This window comes from Melozone crissalis, unplaced genomic scaffold (assembly GCF_028551555.1).
Source record: "Melozone crissalis strain CALT ecotype California unplaced genomic scaffold, PUWL_Pcris_2 ptg000090l_1, whole genome shotgun sequence".
In the NCBI taxonomy this organism is placed as follows: Eukaryota; Metazoa; Chordata; class Aves; order Passeriformes; family Passerellidae; genus Melozone; species Melozone crissalis.
The window spans coordinates 5,594,759-5,622,024 of NW_026535867.1; the positions used below are offsets into that span (position 1 = coordinate 5,594,759).

The 27,266-nt window shown below is 33.1% G+C and overlaps 1 protein-coding gene across 5 annotated transcripts in view; it reads left to right on the forward strand.

The window, feature by feature from the left end:
* DMD (dystrophin) overlaps window positions 1-27,266 on the forward strand; it is a 1,043,683-nt gene that overhangs the window by 444,508 nt on the left and 571,909 nt on the right. For 4 of the 5 annotated variants that reach the window (XM_054291254.1, XM_054291256.1, XM_054291253.1 and 1 more), the window contains 6 exons: window positions 1,260-1,430; window positions 5,037-5,159; window positions 6,650-6,787; window positions 8,695-8,847; window positions 9,794-9,976; window positions 23,672-23,866. In XM_054291254.1, coding sequence (XP_054147229.1) covers window positions 1,260-1,430; window positions 5,037-5,159; window positions 6,650-6,787; window positions 8,695-8,847; window positions 9,794-9,976; window positions 23,672-23,866 — 963 coding nt within the window. The remainder of the gene's footprint in view (window positions 1-1,259; window positions 1,431-5,036; window positions 5,160-6,649; window positions 6,788-8,694; window positions 8,848-9,793; window positions 9,977-23,671; window positions 23,867-27,266) is intronic. The other variant, XM_054291257.1, reaches the window with a different exon arrangement.

A 27,266-nucleotide genomic window follows, 5' to 3' on the forward strand; every position in this document is an offset into this window, starting at 1 on the left:
TTATTTTTAATTGTATTTCTGTTTTTCTGTGATATTTTTCCAATATGTATGATATTTCTGTCTTATGATTGTCTTAATTCTACAAACATTGCTTACACTGAGGCCAGATCAGCAACACAGACAAGAATTTTATATGTTGAACTAGCTGTAGCATCAGAGATCTTGGTTTTAGTTGGCCAATTGTTTCATTTGACCAAATGATGAAAAATTATCTTGTAATATGAACGTGTATGTTAAAATATCTCATTTAAAATACCTTCCTTAAGAACAACATCAAATTATTATCTTAAGGGACTTTTCTTTTTCTTCTGAAGTCAATGTGAAATTTTACTTTGTAATGAACTCCATGGTTATTTCGTAATATCTGAGTAGACTTTGCAAATCAAAATCAGAATTGTATTGCTGACACTGACATAATGATGCCGTTTACTGCAGAAAAATTTTACAAATTCTAGGGCATAAATCAATGCCTCATTGATCTCAGCAGGATTATGAGACTGGTTTTTGTAGATGAATGAACAATTGTGCCACTGTCAGATACAAAGTAAAATTATCAATACCTATATTTATGTTTGCATTGCACAAAGGTAGTTGATGCAGACAGTGAAATGTAATTCTTAATGCCCAGCTGTATTTCTGATTCCCAAATGCCTTGCTATCTATTTTTGGCCTCTGCCTGTTCTGGGATCTACTGTTAAGATTAATATTGCAGAGGATAAAGGTTTTTGCCCTCAGTTTTTTTTTTCTTCTTTTTTTTTTTTTTTTTTTTGTAATTTGTGACTGATTTGTAGACAAAATTAGAAAAATTAGAACCTTTTTTTTTTAAATTTGGTAATTTTTACGTGTCTAAACTATGACCCTGAGCAGTATTGAAAGCAACAATTGCACATCCAGTTCTATAATACATGAATCAGCAGCTCTTCCTAGCTTTAGGAACATAGAATAATTTAGTGCATCCTGAAATATGCTGCAATATTATTGCAGATAAGAATCTGCCTAGAAATAATGATCCCCATTACTTTCAGCCAGGGGATACTAAAACAGACCTTTAGATACATTCCTGCTATAAATTTGAGAGATACGAGTGCGAACGTTATCCAAGGTATTTCTACTGGATTTACACACTCATGCATAATTATCTGAATTTGCTTTGTGGTTTTGCTCCCTATTCCTTTGCACACTTTCTCTCTCTCTCTCTCTTTCTCTCTCTCTGCATTTATTACTAACTTCAAGCCCTGTCTCTTGCTCACGGACTGTAGCGCTTAAAGGCTGAGCTGAATGACATTCACCCCAAGGTGGACTCTGTGCGTGACCAGGCCAGAGACTTGATGGCAAACCGTGGGGACCACTGCAGGAAAGTGGTGGAGCCCAAACTCTCAGAGCTCAACCAGCGATTTGCAGCTGTATCACAGAGAATTAAGAGTGTGAAGGTAGGAGGGCTTGCTTCCATAAAGGAGATGCATAAAAAACGGTGCTCGTGTTTGCATAAAAAATGGTGGTTTGCAATGGTGCACAATTGCAACAGCATAAGGCTATAGTTCCTCACAACACTAAGCTTTAAAAGGAAAACAATGTAGAAACTAAGGATTTCTTTTTTAATTAAGTGTGACGATTTGGGGATTTTGGCATTAAGGTATTATTTCAGTGTTTCACAATTGGAAGTATTCACTGAATTTACATGAATATAACAATGATGATGTCATTATCTTACAAAAGATGAACATCTGAGAATTACTAAGTCTCCAACTTCACAAAGTATGAGTAGCCTTTTTTCATATAGATTTGGTTTTGAGAGCTAATTTTTCTTCAAGTGAAGTTAGTCTTTTCCTATGACTAACATTGGGATTCACCAATGCTGGAGATAGAAATAGGTAGAGGTTATATCAATTTTACTTCAGTTACTCGTCTGTAGAACTAGCATAACTGCTAAATCTGAATTCAGTGTGGATTAGGCAATTTTTAGCCAAGTTGTGCCTACTGATTTGGAATGAAGAAGGATATAAGCCACCTACTTTCTCCATGGTATTTTGCTGCCTTTATTCTTCAGCTTTATTCTGAAGAGCTATTCAGCAGATTAAGTGAGACAGCCATGAGGGTTGGTATAGAGGATAATGGGAATGCCCAGATCCTGATCCAAACTATTACTGCTGGTCACTGTACAAACACTGGAAAAAAATGCACAGAGATCCATGGCAAAGCAGGAAATAAGCTTGGCAAAAAGCATAAGCAAAGAGAAATGGTTTCCATGAGTTGTTGGGATCTGTGCAGAGCTCAGTATCCTGCCTAACCAGCATATCTCTGTGGATATTTGCGTTTATTTAGGTTTCATTTCTGAAGCAAAATAATGTCTTCTGAAAAAAAGGTAACATTTTTTTTCCTAGTAGCCATCAGTAGTATTGCAGCCATTTCAGGTTCTTACCTACTTCTTCGACATATGCAAGCTGTAGACTGAGGACATCTTTGCAAAGAACTGTGTTGTCTGATGTTTTTGCTCTGAACATCTGCTATCTGCAGTCTGGATTTCCATCTCACTTTTACTTTGCACTTCCAAGTTATTGTAAACTGTCAGAGTTGATGCAGCCTTTGGTGGGATCCTATGAAATTATTGCTTGTCCTAGGGAAAAATGGGACTGCCTGTAGATGGCTTATTGGGGGTTCAGTGGGCTCACTCAAAGAAGGGACAAAAGATTCTTATCAAGATGCAGTGTCTTCAGAACACAGCCTGCAAATGTCTTCCACCTGCAGCCTTCTCTCTCAGGTTTTATTCCATTTCTGAGGGCAAGGTGGGCTGGAATTGGCAGAACCACACTAGGATTTAGAGAAGTGCCCAGCAAGATGAGAGGAATTACTACAGCACACAAATTATAATGGTAAATTAGAATTTAGGGGACCTTTTCCAGGACCTTGGAAAATGCACAGGGAGAAAATTATTCACAAAGGGTACTTATTATTATAAGTATTGAATCAGATAGAGAGGTAAAAACCACTCTGAATTATTGACTATTTGGTCCTTAATCCAAATTCATATAGCAAGTCAGTGGACTTGCTATATGAATTTGGATTAAGGACCAAATTACTGGGTACTTTATTTTTTCTACCTGTATAATGTAAGCAATTGTACATTCTTTATGACTTTGGCTTAATGAGCTGGAAAATTATTATTATTATGGGGTGATATGCTTCCTAAATGTTTTTTCTTTCCCCCCCCCCATATTCATGTAAAATTATTCACTCTGTGAAAAATTAAAACATAAATTCAAGAGGATCGAAAGCTCTCATAACCTATTTTCAATAATTACTCATCTGCCTTCAAATTAGGTTTTTTTAATAAAATATTAACAATAATCGGTACAACAGTGAAGTAAATAAGAAATAATACATTAAGTCAGTGAATTGTAGTATATAATTGTCATGTCGAGAATTAACAAAATGTTCATAGTATACTGAAAGGCGACTTAACATTTTGAAGTAGTCTTTAAACATCATTTAATTGCTGGAACTCATTTGGTATTTTTCTTTCCACTTTCTTCTTTGTTATTGTTTTTAGCCTTTTTCAGAGACTATAGATTTTATATTCTAATTTTATTAGTTGGCTTGTCTTTTAATGACATTTAAGTACCTTAGAAAATATTCTTCAGAGCATTTGAGAAGAAATTACTGTGTCGTTTTCTATTATTTCTAACTCAGCTGAAGTGCATGATGAGTGTAATTCTGAGCCTCTTAATGAAAATTTGTGAGCACAGTATTATTCTCTATAAATATTTTACATTATTATATTTCCATTAATGTTTGTAAATGTGCAAAATCTTTGTTGGTAAAATAATCAACCAGATACAATTAAGGCTTTTTACTCTGATTCTTCCAGGTCATCTGAGAAGATATTTCATTTTACATCCTGTCTCATGCTTTAACTGATTAATTTTTATTGTTGCTGTCTTCATTACATAATAAATAATATAATAACTAATATATTAATAAGTAATTTTTCCAGAGGAAAGAGTAAAGGAGAACTAGTTAGGATACAATGTGCTTATGTCTTTAGCAAGACACTTGCACATCCAAGAGTTTCTAGACCATCAAAAAGCATAAATTACCTTTAAGTATAAAGTTTGTGCAAGAACCACTGAGATTTTCTTTTTTCTTCTTGCCTTTAAAGCTTTGAAGGAAGAAGCACTTTCTGTTGATAATTTGTGATGCAATTAATAAATAGGCTATATATTGTAAATAATAAATGTACATATACATTCACAGGCACTCATGTCAGCTTGACAAAAAGCAGTGCATTGTTGTTAACAAGTAGCACCTCTTGGAGAGTTCAAAACTGAATACTAAACTAAAGCACCATAATTATACTGTGATTTATTTTGGAGGAATTGAGTCTGTTTTGTTTGTTTGGTTTTGTTTTTTCATCCTGAATTTTTGTTGAGGCTTTTTGAAACAAAAGCTGAACTTTTGCTGATTTTTTTCCCAATATGTTTTGAAATACTGCTAGGAGAATATCTAACAGAAAGATTTTCTGTCTTTTGTTTTGTAGCATTCACCTAACACTTCTACTGTTGTATGTGAGAGAAAAATGATGTCAAAACTGAACCAGATTAACATTAAAATTTTCTCAATTAATAATAGTATTGGATTGTTTCAACTGAATGGACTTCTTGTGTCTGTATGAATAATTTCCAAAAATCAGATTTGACCAATTAGTGTAAGCTTTTTCTGGTTTTTTTTTAGAAAAAATACTATTTATTTGGACTTGTTCTTACACACAAATGTGAGAATGTTTTTGTTGGTTTTTTTTTTTTTAATTTTCACTCACCTTAAAATTCTTTGGTTTACTTACATGGAAATTCTACATAAATTTGTATCTTTATTTGTATCTTTGGGTATTTTGAGTATGCTGTAGATATTTTTCAACATGATGGAAAGTCTACCATTGTTTTAGAAATAGGGAGTAGCACAGATATCTCTTTTTATTTGTTTCTAATAAAACTATGAAATGTGTGCTTTAAATAAATAATCTTTGTATTTCTCCATTTTAGCCCTTCATTCCTTTGAAGGAATTGGAGCAATTTGACTTCGATATACAAAAAATGCTTGAACCACTGGAGGTTGAAATTCAGCAGGGAGTGAATCTGAAAGAGGAGGACTTCAATAAAGATATGGTAATTTGGTTGAAATGGAAGTCTGAGCAAAATAAGCAGGGAGATGAAAAAATCTGAGTGAAAATCAGAAACCCATATTTGTGTTAGGATCTTTGGATATAACCCAGGCAAAATTTTTCTATGCTAATATATTATAAAGTCAAAAGTCACAAATTAGCACTAACTAAAATTTTTTTGTGCTAACTTATTTTTTAATTTATCAGAAAAGCATTTCTTTTTCCTTCTGAAAACACTAAGCAGACCATGAATGTTATCCATGTACTACTACCAGCAGTATTACAGAACAAGGAATGGATATTAAAATATCTGTAGTAGCATAATAGACCAGAAAAAGTCAGAATGATGTAACAAAATGGGAACTATATTAAAAGAATACATTCACTAAAAATAAATGGTCATGAAAAAAATGCCACTTGCCAATTTTTTATTAACCAATCTGCTTATAGCATTTAATGTAAATAGATTTTGTGGCTGTGGTAAGCTTTATTCCTTAAGTTTTATCATTGCAAGTCATAAAACCATTTATTCATATTTGCTGGAGGAGGAAAGGAAAAAGAGGAGTAAAATACTGCAGTGCTTTGCTACTATTGCAATTGTGGCGTGTGTTCTCCAGACTGATTTTCAAGGAGATGACATTGTTTGGCTGGGCAAAAAGGGAGTTTCATCTTTGGACGCTCTCTTCTTGAGTCCTTGCAAGATCAAATTTATATTTGTTTGCTCCCAATATAAAGACTCAATGTTATTTTACTTTTAGGGAATTCTTCAAAGGTTTCTGTTTCATATCAGTGCTGGAAGGAATCTTAACTGGCTGTTTTTTCTTTTATTCGGGAAAAATAAAATTTTAGGCTCCATGTGCTGCATGCAGAATTTAGCATATGTATGTAGTGTTAAATTCAAAGTGAATCAAGTTTGATGGGGCAGTTTCCACTACCTGAGCATTTTTGGTTCCTTTTCTTTGCATCAAATGCTTGGAGTGGTTCAAGACACTGCCAGAAGCTGTGACATAGATCCAGCTTCAAAGATTCATAGATTTGTAGGTGGCTTCTGCGTAAAAAATTCTTAGTGATAGCATTTGCCCAGTCAGAACAGCTGATTTTCAATGTGATACACAGAATGGTCAGTAATTGCATGGTCTGCCAGCATACTGGCAATTTCAATCTCTACTGACAGAGATTTAGAATATTTTGTATATAACTATTCCTTTTGTTTGAAAGTAAAATATATTTCAGGCATTTGCCTCTGTTTTTATACTGTTATCCTGGATGCTGCATAAGATCTAATACCAAAAATATGTAGATTTGCAGGTGTTGTCTTTCTTTTATCCCTCTACATATTTCTACGTTGTAGAAAGCAAGTAAAAGTTACCTGATCATCAGTATACAACTGCAAGTGGCTGCTACATGATTACTTTAGCATAGTCTGTACCTACTAGTACTTAAGTAATAGTTAGATTAAAATGCACATTATATTGGTTATTTCTTTTAAATCAGAGTGAAGAGGATGAGAGCACAGTGAAAGAATTGCTGCAAAGGGGCGACAGGCTTCAAAAGGGAGTCACAGATGAGAAAAAACGTGAGGAAATAAAGACAAAACAGCAGCTGTTGCGGACTAAACATAATGCCCTCAAGGTATAGGAGCTACAGTTGTAAGCACATGCTATTAAACCCACTTTTTTTTCATTTCAGGGCATCTTTTTGCTAAATGAATTGTCCTTACTATTTAGAGATGAGTAATTTCAAACTATTTGGCTATAGATGTCTTTTCTTATACAGTTCTCCTGATGCATTGCAAAAAGCATTTTACAGCCTTCAGCTCGAGAAGTATTGTTTTGTCCTCAGCATTACAACTGTGTGACTGCCAATTGGACAGCACTGATTTCTTTGATAATACCTTTTTTAACATATAATGTGTCTTTTATATTCCTTCATCAACAGTCAAGTCCTTAGATAGAATCAGGTCCTGCAAACTTATATTCTCCATGGAATAACACACTTCTGGCCATGAATAAATTGTTTCTCCTTCAGTAAAATACTTAGACTCCTATTGGAAGAGTGGCTCCAGCCTCTCTAGAATAGGATAGCTGGTATTACCAATAGACATAGCAGCTGAGAGGCTGAAACCCAGAGTTGCATATGAACATTCTGAGTTGACAGAATCCAAGAGGTAAAACTGTGTGATATTGTTCCTAGAAATGCACCTGGTGTGTTTCCATGCCATGTGGACCAGCTAACAGATATAACTGGAAGTGTCATCTTTCTATGGCAAATAAAAGTGATGAAAGACAGAATCTTACAATTAGAGAATCACCTTGGTCACCTACCTGGAGCTGTAGGCTCCGGCTACTGTAAGAGAGTTTTTATGTCGTCAGCAAGCAGAATCTTTCTTTCTTTGGATAATTTTGATTAAGTTATCTTTGGTTTGGGGAACATGGCATGTTGCATTTTATTTTACTTATTTTTTTGCATGGTCTTTCCTCTCCTGTGGATTTAATTCTAATTCTTACAATTTTGCAAGTCTGTTTGAATTCAGGAGAAGGATAGCTAGGATATACTGTTGTTTTATCCACATTTAAAAGAAGCTTGAAATCTGTTAGGTGGATCTTTGACTGTTCCAAGCTAAATGGAAGCAATTCATAATTTTTATGTTGGAGAAACAAGAACAGTGTTTATTGCACTGTGCTATTGACCAGATCCTCCCTGGCTGTTTTTTATGGTACAGTGATAGATTTTCCTTTGGGTGAGTCAGTTAAGGCATTCACCCTGGTGAAAAAAATTCAAGGAATGGTTGAGGAAAATTAATCTGAGTATTTTTATATAAAATATACCAGTAATTATTTTATTTACTTCATAATAAGACATTATAGTAATTAAAATATTTTCTGAATTCTGCATGAGTGAAGTTAAGCAGTTAAAGCAAATGTATATTTTATAACATCTCTAAGGGAAAAAACCAAACATTTTATACCTTCCTGCTAAAGAAAAGTTTTAATCCTTTTTAAAGCAGAATTATAATCACAAGGCATTTGTTATGTATGTGGTATTACATTTAGATAAAGAAAACCTGTCTTTGCAAACATTTCTGCATTACAGTGATTTTCATTTGAATAGCTACAGAGTTTTCATGCAGGCTAGAAATTCACAGGAGTCCACAAAATACAGAAGTCCCACTTTTGGCTAGATACTAAGTGGGCTGTGTTTCCATCTGTCCAGTAAGTATTCTGAGCAGAAGTGTTTTATATAAAATATTGACATTTATGTAAGAGTCTTAACTTCTCTGAATATTGGTGACTGTCTCAGTGGTTTACTCAACATGTGAACAACACTGAAATAGGTAACCTCTTTTTAAACAAACTAACAAAAAAATTTTTTTAAACTGATGCAAATATGTTCACTTCCTCATATGCTTGCTTTAAATATCAACATTTAATTAAGAAATTAGCAGTTTTGTACACTTTTCTCCCTTCAGTGTGCACAATGCCAGTTCATATTTTATAAGCCTTTAATTCATATTCTAATAATGTCTGCACTGTGAACAGGACTTGAGAGCTCAAAGAAGAAAAAAGGCTTTAGAGATTTCTCATCAATGGTATCAGTACAAGAGGCAGGCTGATGACCTAATGACGTGGCTGGATGACATTGAGAAAAAGTTAGCCGGTCTGCCAGACCACAAAGATGAGCAGAAGCTAAAGGTAATGTTGTTTTGGGTTGGCAATGATAGATCTTTTGGAGTGGTAGTTTATCTGTAGAACAGACAGCAAATGCAACAAACAATCCTATCTTATAGCTATAGACAATTATATGTTCAGTTCTTTATTTCTATTTATAGTAAAGCAAACCCTAATTATCTGTGTTCAAAGTGACATTTCTTTGTTGTACTATATTTTCTATTTGTTTCCTATACAGAATGATATATAAATAATTTGAAACACACTAAATATAATGTTTTGTCAATAATAAAGAAAGTGCACAATGTATTAAGAAGCATCAAATGTTTTCTAGTAAAAATTGTAATTGATTTTATGTATCTTTGTTCCAGATGAACAAATGACTTACCAATATATGGATGACCTCTATCTCATGTTAGCACATTCATTTTCATCAGAACATGTTCATATGTCACTGTCAAACTCTATAGATTTATTTACATACTGTCAAAGGTTTTCCTGATTTATTTTACATCGTCTTTCTTTGCTTCATTCTCTGTTGAGTTTCCCACGGAGTAAAATAGGAGTTAACTAGCACATTAAAGACCTATATAATACTATATTTGTAAGCTGTTCAAAAACTATTTGTCCTGAATATGCTGACTCTTACTGAGAAATTAATTTCTCCTGTTGCCCATCCCAGTGTACTAGCAAGAATCTGAACATGGGAACTGTTGCCCTCTGCTAACAGTTTCAGAGTGTAGCAGCTCTTAGGATCTCTACAGCCCATCCCAAGAAGCTTCTTCAATTTCAGTTATTTTTGTTTTGTTTAAATGTAAAATAAGATATGAATAATATGAAAATAAGCTGTAAATTTTACTTGTGACAATAAAATGGAAATGGATTTTCTGACGGAAGTATTTTGCTAATTTTAAGTTGATTGATCTAGTTAGCTAACTGTCCTGGGCCCTGTATTGGTTTTGCTCACTAGGAGATTGGTGGAGAATTGGAGAAGAAGAAGGAAGATCTGCATGCGGTGCACAGGCAGGCTGAACGCCTGTCTAAGGATGGGGCTGCAAAAGCAGTGGAGCCAACCCTGATACAGCTCAGCAAGCGCTGGCAAGATTTTGAGAGCAAATTTGCTCAGTTTCGAAGACTCAACTATGCACAAATTGTGAGTTGTTACTGGCAAACCCCTATGTTTGCAACTGCTACTACTAACAGCATCCTACTAACAATGAGAGCATCAGGGTCAGTGTCAACTCTCCAGACTTTAATAAGAAAAGCCCTATTGTGTGCAACCGGGGGAAGCTTTATATACTCTGATACAATAGTGATCTGCTTTGGTCTTAAAATTGCCCTTAAGGTAAATCAGTCATTTAAAAAAAACTCAGCAATGAAAAATTTGTGTTTATTTCTGTTGCCTCATTATTTTTCCATAACATTTATCAGTTTAAAAATGTTAGTTTGCCATGCATCTATTTTTTTCACTGAACATGAAAAACACAAAAGTTGTCTTTTCCAAACTACCCATCCCATGCCAATTTTAATTGGTTTTTTTATTTGTCCATAACATGTTATACTCACTTTAGGAAGTGATTGGAAAAATTTTTATGACTCTATATATACATATCCTTTTCTTCAAAGTTCTGCTTGAGCTCTCAAACAAGTTTTTGTAAGAAAATGTAACTTTAAATTTCACAGGATGAAAACATAATTTTACAAACCATCTTCATGTCTTCTGAATTTGAGTTGTTTAGTTGTATATAAAATACAATTATTCTTACTGGTTTATACATGCTGCAATAACTGGGTAAATAAAAGGGAAATAAACTGTCAGTATTCCAGCTTTACAAACAAGATATGTATTGAGTGTTAACCATTTTGAAGTTTACCAGAGGTTGCTTTTGCACTTAAATAAGTTTTTTCTTGCCATTCTTACTACTCTGCACATTGTTTGCTGGGTTTTTGAATTTATATGAAGAAAGATAAGATTTGCTTTTAAGGAATTTGTTGCTTTATGTGCTGTCTGTAGTCTTAAAGTGCTAGTGGTAAAAGAGTGTTTCATCAAAATACAATTTTATTTATTTATTTTTAAATGCACCTAGATTGCAGAGAGAACATACTGATAGGATAATGATAATTTGAATATGTGAAGTGCTCTTTTTTAATTGATATATGGTAAACTATGTTTTAAGAAGGAAAAAAATTTCAAAAACTAGCAATATGTATAAACTTCTGATAAATACAGTCCTCTATATAATGTACTGAATTGTGTATTTTTAACTTTTCTAATACTAAGTTACATAATGTATATGTAAAACTAATACTTTGGATAGTTATGCAGTTAATGGAAGCAATCAGAGAAACATTAACTTTGGTTTGTATGTTATTAAATCTTGTTCCATCTGATTACACTATTCAGATTACTATGGTTTATATTAAACTTGATGGATGTAATCAGTTGCAAATTGTTTATATTGACATGGAGCTAGAGTGAGACTCACTTTGTCTTGTAAATGAGTTGGCTTCTTTAATGAATATATTTGTTCCTTTGATAATCAAGTAAGAAATCAGATTGTGCATGCAATTTATATAAAAACATTCTGCTGTTGCTGTGCTTTTTTATGTCACCCACCATCTACCATGACAGGGGATGAATACACCCATTATAAAATTTTACTAGCAGATCAATGAACTTTATTTTAGCATATTTTTATTTAAAATATGTAAGGTAGATGTGCATCAGCATGTTTTTTAATTGCTCAGATGAGTACACTCACCCACTTTTTAAATTCATGTAACCATTACATACATTTTTATTCTTAAAGTATATAATTATATACTGTATTTATAACCTTAAAAGGTTATATTTTTAAATATTAAATATTTCATGCAAGAAGTCTATTTCTTACTATTTATCTAGTGGATGAGATGATTCAACGAAATTTACATGTACACAGGACAATTACTGTATCCTACTCATTTCACATGAAAAATATCTCACTCTGTTGGCAATGACTAAGGTGATGTTCATATGAAATATTTTAGAATTTATACAGAAGCTACTGAGACATGAGAGAGGCAGTACATTTTCATGACCCAAATCAGAGTAAGAAGTGCAATGGCCTTGTTGTTGTTACTGTTTTGACTTTGCTGAATTAGTGAAACAGAGGGAATTTCTCAAGGGTTTTTTTCTTTTTCTTAAACAGCTGAACTACCTACCTCACAGGGATGTTGTGAGGATGCATCAATTGTTTGTGCAAGACTTTAAAATACAAAAGAAAAATGAAAATTCAAACTATTCACTTGAACACATGCATATACCATCAAAAATACCTTCCACGGAGATTTTCTATGTTAATCAACAACTGAATAAAGCCATACAATAAAAATACAAAATTGATTTTTTCTTTAAAGCAAAAGAAATAGAAAAATGCTGCATTTATTTATAATTTATGATGTATTCCATAATAGTTATTTAGTAACTGAAAGTTGTTATAAATCAGTGAGGGTTTAGTTTTACTGTGTATCTTGCAATTCATTACACTTCATTGAATAAACATAGCAAGACTGCACTGAAGAAAACCTTTAATTATGTTGCTTAATGACATATTTGCATTTCTTACATTTTGTTGTAGCTAATATATTTTTGATATCAAAGTGTGAAATTAGAATTATCATACTCCCCTGGATTTTATTTTTTCCCTAGTATTTGTTGGGCAGACCTGTCAGAAGGATATAGGGACCATGACCTTAGAAGGATTTATTCTTTCTAGAAGGGTGGATCCTTGTTAAATCCTGTGTCTCACAAATACATAGCAGCCAATATCCAAAAGCTAAGTGACAAATATATATTGGTGTATATTTAGAAAAAGGAATTTCCTGTCACCACTTTTGAGAATAGAGTATATTATATCACCTCAAATATGCATGTTCTGTTTAATAACATTTTTGAGATATCAATAAGTTTGGTATAGTGTGATCCTCTATGTGAGAATTTTCAGCAAGTGACATGACATTCTATAAGGAAAAAGTTGGGTTTATTGCATTGACAGGTTAAACATGATACACGAATACATAAATGCAATGGCACGCAACCTAAAATCACATTGAGTAGAAAAAATTGCAGAGTTCTTGTTGTCTTAAAAGTTTTTCTCTCACACATTGTTGTCTTTATTAATATGTGGCAGAATAAACAGTGGGCAGAAAATCAGTTGGTAGTAACACCAGTGGTGAAATCTGAATAACTTGTAAAAATGAGTGAAATATGTCTCTATAATATTTAAAAATTATTATTAACTACTAAATCCCACTGAAATCCATGATAGATTAAGATACTCTTTGAAAAAACAAGCCCTTACCATTTAATCCTAAAACAGTATGCAATTTTTGAGTATTAAAATTGCATGCATTTAAAAATTCAGTAAAAAAGAATATTAGAGAGGTTAAGGGACAATTGTTTCTAAAGCATCTCTGCAGAATCAAATATCATTAATCCTTGGCACTCACGCAGTACCTTCAGAAAAGTTTGTCATATCCCTCTGCTACAAACTAAACATGAGTCCAGTTATACTGCTTTTCTGAAACAGTTTAACCACTCTTCCAGGGTGGCGAAAATAGTTATCCATTGCAGAGAAAAGGGTAGATTTGGATTGTTTCATTCAAGTAAGGATCAAAATCAGTTATCAATATGTTGAGTAAGGTTAATTAAACTATCCTACTGTCAGTTTTCTAGATTTTTTCCCAATGTTGTCATTTCAGCAGCCTATGAGCATATTTGTGTCATGGCTCAGCCTAGATTTTCCTGAGCTGACTGGAATTACTCTGGGTGTAGAGTGCTGAAAGCCTTTGTCATTAGAAAACATTTTCTAGATGAACACAGGTGCAGAGACTACACTGTAAATTCTTATTTCATATACGTTCTGTTAACATATTTTGTCAAGATGGTCAACATTCTCTCTGCTATTATACATGGTGGTCTTTCAGCTTTCCTCTCCTGGCTGAGCTATGCATGCTGCAAATCATAAGACAGAGTATCTTTAGGACAAGAGAAGCTCTTACAATCTGTTAAAATTATGTGTTGACTATTGTATATAAAAGCAGAAATATAGGTGTACCAATTTCAGTAATTTTATTGGTGACACACACAAACATTCTATTGAAATTTATGATCATTTTACTCCTGAAATATTTGGGCCTGGATTTTGGCCATACAGAATTGATCAAATGATAAACAACAGGAGAAACTCTCTTTTTCATACCAATTAGACTATGTTATGACCAAGAGTGAATAAGGAATATAGTTATACAAAACTTGTATTTATTTTTATGAGGTAAGTGGTTTGGTCTGAGAAGTTTGATAGTCACCTACACCATGGATAAAATACCAGCATCCTTAGTACTTTTTTTTTCCAAATGAAAGTCCTTTAAAGCATTCAGAAATTCAAAATGCCTGTCTCCTAACTGGATAATCATTTCAGGTGAGAGAATATGTTATCAACTCCTTGAACCAGATTAAGGACTGCTCAAATTTACATTTGAAATTGAAGACTTTGTTAACTTTCAGGCTTTAAGAGCATATTGCAATCTTCAGTTAATATTTCCCTGTGGATCTCTATTTGGTTAGTTTAATAAAATTTAAACATTTGTGTTTACCATTAAAATATTTTGTTATATAAATCAAGATATTTTCTAAACTATATATCAAACATTAATTTAAATAAATATATCACGGTTAGCTAAACACAGGACTCGGTGTCCTGATTGTCTGTCTGCATCAAAATAACCTGGACACTTCAACAGTGATGTGCTGCCATTGTTTTCAGTTGTTTTCCAGTTTTCACAAACACTGGTGCTGGAATGAAGTGGTTTTCTTCTCTTATCCTTGCTTAAATGTTTCTTGGGTCAAATAAACAAGTAATGGTTGACAAGAAAAAGGGGCAAACTAATGCTTCATTATTTCTAGAATGAGTGGAGAGAGAGAGAGAAATAAAAGAGAGAAAAGGCATTAGAAAAAGCAGGAAAACACCTGCTGGACAGAAGAACTGTGCAGTGATGGATTAGTGTCCAATTCACCCATGCACTTTGGGTCTCTTAAGAATGGGACAGAGGTGATTCTGTGACACCATTTAACTTTTCTGACGTTGGCAGTGGCACCTTTTTAAAACAGATAGCTTTACACAGCATAGCTAAAGACTGGATTTTTTTGACTGTGGTCTGCAAAAGGCAGGATGAGGATGAATAAGGAACTTTGGGAAGAGAATCACAGGTGAATATTTGCACCTATTTTCCAATATCCATCAGCCTGGAAATTCCTGTTATAAATTCTATTCCACATAGTTTAAGTGTATTTAAAATCCTTCAATTTTCTGCCTGATTTAAGATAAGGTTATGGGAAAGATGGTACAGTATCAACTGAAGATGGATATTGTCTTTGATATATATATATATCTTTTTTGCATAAGTGGACAAGTTTACTGTGCTATTTTGAGTTTTCCTAAGGAATTTTTTCTTCCCTCATAGTTCCTTTTAATTATGTACAGTATTCACTCTCATCATTGCCAAGCTATAGCATTTTTCCTGTACAATTAAGTTAAAAAGTCCCATTTTGTGAGTGACAGAACTTCACAGAAAATATTTTTCTTGGCCATTTTTCATTATATGTTATAAACTTAAGTGATCTAAACTGCATTCTCAGGTTTAAAAGTGAAATTTTATATCTTTACCTTATCACATAGGAGTGAAAACTCTTGTTGCAACATGGAGTAAAGCAGTGTTAGAAATTTGTCTTTAAATTATATAGTTATACAAATGTGGTCTTAGCCATGCCACAGGCTTTTCTCACTCCTCACAGAATGGCTGAGATGGAAACAAGGCCAAGCCTTTGGTTAAAAAATCATGTACAACACAGAACCCAGTGGTCCCCACTTTCAGACCAAATTGAGCATTATGCAACTATAATATTTTCTTCTTTATAATTACCCAGTTATTTGGAAAACAAGGCAGCTAATTACCATCTTATTTTCTCTGCTATAGTATATTATGATTTATTAGTGTAATAAATTACATGCTGTGGATTTTGGTGTCAATAATTACTTGGCACTATTACTGCATTAAATAATAGGGAAAAATACCTCCTGCAGAGTGATCTGGCCCTAAGTGACAATATTTTTTGAAGAGATGATGTTCATCTCTTATCTACAATTCAGAATGTCAACATCACTCATGCCTGGAAGGTTTGTTTTGGTGTGGTTAGGATTTTTTAGAGGTTTTTTCAGTTTTTTCTCTTTTTTTGTTTTGTTGGGGTTTTTTTGTTGATGTTTGTTGTTTTGTTGTTTTTCATGGATGTATCTGAGTATACACACAAAGCTAGGGAAGGAAACAAATTTGTAGATGTACAGTGTGAGTGCTGAATTTTCTATTTGAGCATATTTAATTCGCTTTCAGAACTGCTGCATTGACAATAACTTTGTTCACATCATTTAAAGAAACAAATATTTGTCCTGAAGTAAAAAAATCAGCCTAAGTGACATAGGTAACACTTTTTGACATTTCTGGAAGGTGTAAAAATTTAAGGTTTAGGACTTTGCCCTTTGAAGCTGTCACATTCATTATGGATGTGGTACTTCCATTGTTTTTTGTTTTATTTCCTAAATTATGTTGAAATTATCTAACAGATGTAGCTGGCATAAATATCTGGAAAGTTAGCATCACAAATCGGCAGTCAATTCCAAAATGGTCTAGTCAATTCAGATATCAGTAGTCTATATTCTAACACATCTGAACTTTATCATTAATTGGTTTCTGGTGATCACTCAGTACTTACACACACATACTCATGACAGCCCTAAAGCTTTGTGCCCCCAGGCAGCATAAATGCTACCTAAGATTGGCACTTCTGTAGTCCTAATAAATCAGCCATTAAATAAGTTGGCATTGATCAAAATCTGTTCATAAGTAGGCTGGCTTCCAGCAAATTGTGTGATACTGATTCTGCCATTATTATCACTGTGTCACTTCTATAGCTTATCACTGTCCAAGAAATGTGATTGTGAAATTCTATTTTGAGGAAAAATAATTTGAAATTCCTTGTATTCTTCTGGAATTATATTTCCTTCTGAGTGGCTGAATTTATGGTATTGGTTTAACAAAGTCCATAAAGCGTGTCACAAATGGACATTATAACTACAGAGATATAGAACTGTGTACAAGAGTTTAATTTTCTGAACTGTGAAGTAGACATTTACTGAAGTATGACATGTATAATGTCTGTATGTACTTTTGGTGTGAAAAATTACAAGATCAATCCAAGAAATGGCTATCTTCTCTGAATTTATGTATTCTATAGTTAGCACATAAAAACTTTCAAATACGTTTTTTCTACTGGAAGGTAACACGTATAAATCAATTACAAAAATATTTTCCCGTTAAACCCTTATAAAATACTAAACAACATTTTAAAATAATTGTTGAAAATCAGTCTAGGATGTAGATTTTTGCAGTGTTCTGATTTTTCTCTTTTCAAAATATAATGTAAGCATTTGCTTATTTTGTGATTTCTAATACTGATAACGCCTATCTCTCTCTGCTCATTGGTGCTCTCTCCCCCCAAATTCCTTCTGACTGTGCAGGGTCTGAGCAGTGTTTGGTAAATACTTATGATACAGACTGTTACAAAAATTACAAATTTCTGTTTAAAGAAATTTGACAGATTTCTCAGTTTTGCTCTGGTACATTTAAATATTGAGATACGCCATCATTATCAGAAGCAATTAGGATTTATGAATGATTTATTTAGAACGAGACATTTTCTATATCACAGTAGTTCCAATTAGTCAATAATGCCATAATGTTACTCTATTTTGTTTTTGTTCAGGACACAGTAACATGCAGATGGGGTATAAATTGCAGATTACTCTATTTTTGATTCTTTTGGTTTTTTGCAAATAATCACTTATAGCAGATATACTGAATTATATGAGAGTCTTCTGCCCCAGTCTCATAATATTTGAAATTAATTTATTTTTCTCTTTGCTTAGCAAGTAGGTACCAGTGGAAGTTATCAGGTTAAAAATTAACAGCAAAACTGCTGCAATTTCTGAATCATCTTAGTCCCTTATTTCTGTGTAAGTTGGCAGGTCTTTAGTAAGGGGAGCTGCGTAAGTTTTCAAAAAAGCTGCTTTTAGGTTCAATGTGTAGCTGTACTTCAGTTTGAGGAGAGTTCCTATCCAGAATCAATTATCTAAGCCAAAATAAAACAAAAGTGTTGTTCAGCAAGTGAGAAAGGAGTGTTCAATTTCCTGCTTGACCAAGTGTATTTGACATCATGGAGGGCTCCAAACGTATGAGGATGTGAGGACCAGAAAGGTTTGGCTGCAGTATCAAAATGCTTTGTCATAGTTTTTAAACTTTACATAAAATAACCAAAAACCACCAAAAAACAAACAAACAAAAGCACAACAAAAAAAAAAAAACACAACAAAGTTACAACTATGAATACTCTGGATTTACTTTTTTAAATTAATTGCTACAGCTTTTGTCTCTATTTTTCTTCTTCTCTTCACCTGCCCTCTGCCACATCTAATGCATTTATCAGAGTGCAGCAGAACTGTCTGAGGTATTGGGAGATATCCCATAATTTGGACCTATACATACAGGAAAGAGGCGTTTCCTTACAGAGAAATCTTTTGCATTGCAATCAAATTATGAAGGGAACTTAAATAGAATTAACTTCAGGTTGGTTGATGCCTGTTGATGGATAGTTTTCAAAATCAAATTCTGTAATTTTCTGTTGCTACTCCTAGAATCTAAAATTTACTGAAATGTTTTCTAATTAATGCCATTGTTAGGAATAGCTTCATTTTGGCTGTCTTTATTTAATTTTATGTATAGATTAAGCAGAGTCCTTTTATCACAGAAGAAAAACTGTTAAAGTAGCATTTCTTGATAAGGTAAGCCTTAGCAGAGAAGTGGTGTGAAGGCATAAAGCACTCTCTGTCCAAGAAGAGTGCTGAAAATAGTAATGTATATTTTTAAAGTTTCTTTTTTTATATAAGTGACTATGAAATCAGATACAGGCATTAAACTATACAGTTTAAGTGTTGCAATATGCAGGATTTTGTGGACTGCAACCACTCTGCAACATGAGTAGAAAAAAAATAGTATACATAAGACAATATTTATGTTCTTATATAAAATTTTTTTTCACAATATTTTAAAGATATTTTATTGTTTACTAGTGTCTTTTAAGGTCTTTTCTTCATAAAATTACAGAAGAAATTTATAAATTTTTAATTCTGCATCGAGGATTTAGGTCTCTCTGTACTTGAAAGAGATGCTTCTTTTTGTACTAATAACTTGTTTCTGATTGACTACAGTCATGCAACCTCATAGTGAAAATTCCATATAATCAGTTTAATTTTGATCTTTCTACTTATATGCACACTAACAGGTAAGATATGCCAGCAACACTGAAGGCAGAATAAATTTCTCGGAATGTTAGCTGACCTCACCACTCTCAGTTAGCATAGGAATGAGTGGCTAGAAACTTTTTTGTAAATATGTACTTGAAAGTGAATATTGATCTCTGATAGCATTTTATGACACTTTTGTGTGTCTAATTCTTTATTTGATATATTGATGGTGAACATGGGCTAGCAGATACCATGTAACTCACAAGTTTTTTTGACTCTCTCAGGTATCACTGCATTTGTCCAGAATGTGTGTGCTGTCTGCTCCATTTTTTTTCATGTGTTTTCATGTCTGCTCCAATTTTTTAGCATACCACATTTATTCTGCAGAGGTCCCTGAATTTTTTTACACTCATATACATCTGCTTGCAAGGAATACTTTCTCAAGTGTTATTTCACTTTGAGAGTAGGCACATTTGTTTGTTTTCCTTGAACCTCTCATCAGGGTGCAGCCAGGAGCAATGCTGAGGTGTAGCAATGCATATGGGAGTTTTTGCAGCTTTACTCCTCCTATGTATGTGTGAAGTCATCATAAGAAGGGACCAAAAGTGAAACAAGTCAAGATGTGATGCAAGAAATTTGGAGGCTTTCTGGTTGTAAACTCTTGAACAGCAAAAGTGATGTTGAGATTATTCCCTCTGCAAAAAGAGGAAAGGAAATGGATACACAGGGATTGGTGAAAGATGCTTTAACTACAAATTTTCCACTGTCAAATGGAAATTAGCAACATTCTCTAAGATTAGTTAGCTCTGATGCCACTGCTGTGTTAAATGTAGGCAGTAATAATCACAAGTGTTTCTGTGGGGAAGGTATGTGAATTTCTTGACAAAACCTGCATTATTCCAGTAGTTTTTTGTTGATTTTTGTTGTAATTTTTTTTGGTTAGTTTGTTTTGGCTTTGCTTATTGGCCTTCTCTTAAAGGGTCAAATAATGAATTTGTTTCTTACAGTTTTGTTGCACCAGGTGGGGCATGATAACTATCAATAAAATCAGTTTAAGTGAAGTCATGTGTATGGAAGGATTGTGTCCCTTAATTGAAATTATGTAATGATGGTGAAGAAAATTCAATTTACTATTCAAGATATGATAATGCTTGATAACAAACATTACATGAAATTTTGAATCTTACACAAAATAAGTTGTTCTTTCAGAGACAAAAAAATCTTTGCATCCTTGAATCACTGATGATCAGGGAAAAAAAACCGCTAAAATTGTATTCTACAAAAATAGTAATATAGAAAATGGCCAGTTATCCCAGCATTTCCCAGTCACTTAGTGGTCCATTTGTAGTTAAATGTATATTTTACTATATATATGTGTATTTTAAATACCAATTTAAATATTTTTAAGTAAATATTTTTAAGTAACTGTAATACATTCTGCCATTTTAATGGATTCAACTTATCCAAACCCATTCTTAAATGGTTATCTAAATCTTTAATTTCCACTTTCCTATTAATTTTTAATACTTATAGAGTCTTAACCTACTGTGGTTCTGATGAGCCATTTTGGCATTATCAATTACATATATCTGTACTGAATTAATATTATTTTAGTAGTACTTGCTCCCAGCTGCTGTGATCTCCTTTTGTGAGGTTTTTATTTTACTCACTACAGTGTTAGGTTATGACCCAGTTTCAGCGTTGCATTTCTAGAAAAATGCTTGTCTAGAATATAAGGAAGGACTCTGCCTGTTTTATTGTCTAATATAAGGCAATTCCTGGGAACATTGGGGCAAGCTAAAAATGTTTCTCTTTGCTCGTTAAAGTTGTCAATTCTGCACCTGCCTAACCTCCATTCCTTGGTGCAAGATGGCAGCTTCTGCTGTGGGTTCTATCATGATACTTTAAATGAAGGAAAAATAGAAGGAAAGAAAGTCCTGTGACCTGTTGAAAATTCCAATAAAGATAAAGATACCTAATCCTTGATTTCTAAAGTAGTACCAAATTTCCATCTCTTTTTAAAAAAATAGTATTCAGAAACTAATTTCTTTTGACTGTGACTTTTTTTTTTTTTAAATAATGTACCAAGATATGAGGGCATGTTCTAGTAGGTGTCTACTTTTATAAATCTATAATTTCATTTATTTATTAATTTATTTATTTATTTATTTCTCTGGTTGCAGTGTTTTGCAGTTTAACCAAAAATATAAACAGTAAAACTATACAAGTAATCATCCAGCTGTGAGAAATATTTAAAGTTTCCTGTAAGGGCAGTGTGAATATATCCCTATTTTCTTCATAACAATGATTGAAAGGTACCTGATTTTGCCACTATAAATAATTAAGTGTGATAACCATGAAGTGTTTACACATCCAATTTCTGCTTGACCTTTTTGTAGTTTCAGGAATAGTTTAGAGTGAGAAGACACAGATTTTGTTTTATCTAAATAGATGCATGTGCATATATGTGTGTACATATTTATTGGCCTAAATTTGGGTTGAAAAGAGTAGGCTAATCACATACAACTATTGAATCAAATTGTATTTTGTTTGCTGCTTCACATACTCATGTGACCTTTTTTTGAGTGGAAACCCTTGCACACTTAGCATGCTCTTTTCATTACTGCGAGTAGAAATATTCTGTCGAGTCAAAAATAAAAATACAAATATAGTCAAAATATTCCTTATGTAGGTCTGATGTTCATTGCTGCATGGAGAAGTGTTTCAGTGTAGTCTTGAGGAATTAAAATATATATTGCTGCATGCAGGTCTCAGTGGCCTGTTGAGATTCTTCCATTTTCTAATCAAATGGGACAGCTCTTTCTTTAGGTTTACTGGAGTAAACTGTTATTTTTGCAGGGCCTGTGATTCATGAAACATATGGGGGGCAAGCTCAATTTTTTCAAAGCAACTTATTTTAAATAATAAAAATTATAGCAGTGATATGGTAATTAGACAGGTTTCAGTGTTAGCAGATGTACTGAGAAAGTCATTTAGTGAGAAAAGTGTAAGCAAAGCAATTAAATTTGCATAAGAAATGCAACAGAATAACACAAGTCTACAGCTAACTTTATGGGCTTTATATGTGATATGCATACATCTTCTAGAGTGTGTATATGCATATTTTAAGACTCTAAAGAAAATTGAAGAACCAGATGACTCAGCTCGGTAACTGAAGAGAGAAATATGTCCTGAATTAAAATGAGACACCTTGCTGAGGTAGTGTGTGCTTATATTTGTTTTCTTTTGCATAATGAGTAGCTAAATAATGATATTGTTTTCTTCAGGACCATTGATCAATTGTCTTTTACATAAATGACTCTAAATCTAAATAACAGAAGTTTTGAACATTTAACAACAAATATTTGTACACTTTGAGGTCGACAGTAATTAAAGTTTATATTTTTGAGAAGACAGACATCAAACACAAAGGATCTTGGTCCCACAATAGGAATCCATTAACAAATTTATGGCTGTGAAATCACAAATAATTGATATCTTAAACTATCCCTTTTTTAATGGGCATGCAGGTGATTTGGTATTTGAAGTTTAGTGAAAAGGAACAACTAGAGATCTCTCTGCTCCAAAGAACACTTTTGGTATTACATTTTTACCTATGATTCTTTTACAAATCAGATGGGAAATACAGAGAATTTTTATAAACAACCAGTTTTTTGTCACCTTATATGTCAGTATACTTTCAAATGCCATCAACCAACTAAGTGTTTTCTTGGAACCCAAACATTCTGGGATGTCTTTACATTTGGTGTATGCATGTGCTTCCAGAATAGGGTGTCTATTTCATATTTTTCCTTATTAAAAAAAAAAAAAAGAAGAAGAAGAAATCCTAACTTCATGAAGAGATGTGTTGCTGAGTTTTCTTTTAAGAATGCATTAAAGACCATCCAAATCAGAAACTTCCAAATTGTACATGCTAGATTAAAGAACAAATTTTTAGTATAGTTGGAAGTATAGAGTTTGCATTTTTGCTATTTGTTGCATTTTATTTAAGGAATTCTGTCTATTATACAAGTCATTCTTTTATTTTATACCTTGAAATTATTTATTATTTTAGATTTGGCATGCATGAAATTTCTTAATGAAGGACAGATTTTTAAGAGGTGTGGTGATATAAATTTAAAGGGCAAGCACTAAAATCTCAGTAACACCATAATCTCAGCATACTCTTGCATTTCCTCTCTGCATTTCTTTGGAGAGTAGAAGAAAAGCTTGCACATTCTTGCATGGATTAATTTCAGTACCCACCATTTCAAACACACAAGGAACATGAGTTATCTATATCAGAAACCTCAGATATTTCCTGCATTTGGCCTTGGAAATTTCTTTTAATTTTTTTTTTTTATATTTCTGAGTTTTGAACTGGAAATGCATTGTTGTAATTTTGTGTGGTTTTAAGAAACTAAAGGAAGCATTCTGTTGTATATCTGTACTAGCAAACAGTTCGTGAAGATACAACTTTTGTGATGACTGAAACTAGGACTGTGGAAACCACTCATGTGCCTTCTGCGTACCTGGCAGAGATCCTTCACCTTCTGCAAGCCTTGTCTGAAGTGGAAGAGCGCCTTAATTCTCCTGTTCTGCAGGCCAAGGACTGTGAGGACCTCTTCAAACAAGAAGAGTGTCTCAAGGTAAGATGGAAATGTTTTCTTAGCAGTTATTAGATTGCATCATTTTGGGTCTTCTTCAAGTTGGCAGCCTGTGCTCATTCTGAGACACCTTTTACAAGTTCTAAGCCCATCTCTGTGATGTGTGAATATATGGATCTTTGTATTTGGGGTAAAATATGAGAAACTCTGAAGCGTTCATTTATTTTTACCTGTTTGACCTGTATTTGGAGGGCAAGAGTGTTACGGTATCTGCGTGTTAAGTCCTTGAATGGGAGAGAAAGGATGGAGAGGCACAGTATATTTAAAGATAAAATTTGTGGTTAAAGGTTTGTTTGCATGTGGCTAATGGAAAAAAGTTCTTCACTGAATTACTATGACTTTAAATATTACTGTGTAGTTTCTTCAGTGCTTGAAATATTACTGTCTGGTTTGTTGAATGCTTGCAACACTGAAATCCTTTGAAACTGGTGGAATTTTTTCAACTCAGAATTGACATAAGAAGAGAATGAGATTAAAGTTGTAAGCTTAAGTAGATGAATGAGTTATCAGCTTTTGCAGAATAATGTTTGTGTGAGGAAAGCCTTGTAAAAAATTGCGCTCAAGTGCTGTATATAATTACAGCAATTCCAAATTGTCATCCAGCATGAAGAGAAGACTATATTTCCATTTTTCTGTGATTATTTAGGAAAAGCATTTTTTAAAAAAAAGAAGTAAATACTAGCCTAAAGAGGCTGGAATTTGCCTACAGTCAGCTATAAGAAAGAAGCTTAGAGGGAGAATCAGGGCAGTGGCTCTGGCTATATGCTCTGAATTTTCCTCTGTGGAAGCTCATTTATCTCTTTCCACGTTAGAGGATATGTAACAAAACCACATCCATATGCTGCTGTTAGCTTCTGTAAAATCACATCTGTTTATAATTCTTATACATTCATAGATATATATATTTAGGCATTTGTGTGCACACACACATGTGCTCACACACAAATATTCTTACCATCTTGTGGAAATTAGGATGTTTTCAATTTCCTAGCAAGGCAGTAGAGTTGGGTAGTGAAGCATAACAGTGGAGTGTTGGATCAGAGTAAGTACAGAACTGGTAATAGGATGTCAATCAATAGATGTCAAATACCAGTAGGCTGTTTCTTTTACCACTTCTGATTTAATACCAGTAAATGAAAGTCAGTCTGAGTATTGAAGCACAAAACATGCCAATCTAATTGTCGTTCTTCATTTTAAACAATCTCTTCTGCACAAAAAACAAACAAACAACAAAAAAAACAACAAAAAACAAGTTATATACTATGCAAATCATGGCTAATGAGTGCCTACTTGATCCTTGTTGATGAACTTCTGTGCACTAATAGATTGGATGGAGAAATAGAGGATGGAGAAACCTCAGGAAGTTTACTGGGAAATTACTTCCTTTAGTTCTTAGTTCCTTAGTTCTTCTCAGTGCTTTACATTTGGGCTAGCTTCATCTGATTTATATCCTTAAGTAATCTGTTGTTCACCCACATACATTTAGTATTATTGGAGTTGACACCAACTTTAATAATATTGATTACTGAGGTTACAAGTAAGTACTACCATAGGTGTAATTTAACTGAACTATTAAATTGTTATGAGATGCATTTGTGGGCACAGTTCCATCTTCCTCCAAAATAAATCTCTTAGAAGAGGCAAATGGGTCTTGCACATTCGTGGGCTTTTGGAAGGGTATAGGTTTGATCCGAGCCTGCTTAATGAATATTTATTTCCAAGGAAAAGCATCCATCATTGTCATTATCCTGCAGTAAAAATAGAAAAGTAGTGCATAAATTGTTCAGCAGCTGGTTGGAAAAGGTTTGAAATTAAATTGTCGTTGATTTTTTTCCTCTGACAGATTTGCATGAATCAAATTACAGAACTGTCATGAATAGCTCTGTGTTTTAAAACTGAGCTTTTGATTTTTTTTTTCACTCCCATTCAGAAAGAATCCATTTTAATTAATCTGTGAAAGGAAAAATAAATTTATTTACAAGAATCAGTTGTAACAGCTTTGAACATTTCCTCCAGAGTAAATATGTTTAGTAGGACTTAAGCATGATTGCTCATTATCAAATAGGATAAATATTGAATACAAGTAAGAAATCGCTAATATCAATTGTCATAGCACTGACTGTTTATATCAAAGTCATGTGAAATTGTAAAATATGAGGTTTTGTAGCAAAAATCTGGTAGCTTTTAACATTTACTAAACTGTAATATTTTAATGAGCACATTTAATGTATCTGCTGAAACCAGCTCATAGGAATGTTTTTCTCTTCATTTTAAGCTTTAGGGAGTGGAAAAGTCAGATAGAGAAATCAAGTCTTGTCACTTTGCCTCATAAAGTGAGCATTGCAATGTTTTCATCATCCCATTACAAGTTCTTTCAAGTATTATGACATACAGTACCTCAGCTTTTCTTCATCACTGTGCTGACAGTACTTTACTGACAATTTAAATATTACGGTTCTGTCAAAGATGAAACTTGAGTTGATTGTACAGAAAATTGTGGTTCATAGACTGATGAATTAGAAAAGTTGGCCTGATATACTGTCAAAACAGGACAACTATTGTTATAAGCACAGACATTATTTCTATCTGCTACTGATGATGTTCATATTGATGGAGTTCACAATCTTTGAGCTACCTGTGTGGCATTGGTTATGATTACAACGGATTCAATTGCATGAAAAAATGTAGTGTTAAAATGCTTGCAGATTTTAGCAAATTATCCTTCCTTGCAGATGGTGTTTCCAATGTTTCCTAAAAGTTAAATCACTGTAAAATTTTGCATATATTCTACTTACTATGGTTATGTTGTTCATACTAAGACAAAGTTTTCCTGTGTAATGATTATCTCATGCAAGCTACTTGTTCAAGCTCCAGATTATTTAGTGGGAAATGTACACACTATTAACCAGAGGAAAAAACTAACCCATATTTATCTTTGCTAGCACGTAGAAGTGCATCAAAATAAAAGAGTATACCTGGAATTTAAGAAATCTAATTTATAACTATGTGAAACTTTAGTTAGCAGAATTTTTAAGGATCACTGTCATAGACATGACATAGTCATGCCTATTCATTACTTAATTCTATTAACTTCGAATTCAAAACTTATTTCCTGAGGTTACTTGCATTATATAATTTTATGGGAGACCTGCAGTAAGGCCTGTAGATTTTACTGCCTCTTTTTATTATTTCTTTTAATATTAATTTTTTCAGGAACATCTTATTGTAGAATATGATTATACACTTTGCTATCATATTTTTTAATGATGTCATAGTTTTAATATGGAAAGCCATCTGGCTCTGAGGAAGAGATTTCTTATATATGTATATTAATCTCTCTAACAATTCTGCTTCTAGTTCATCTTCTTCTATGTTTCCCATA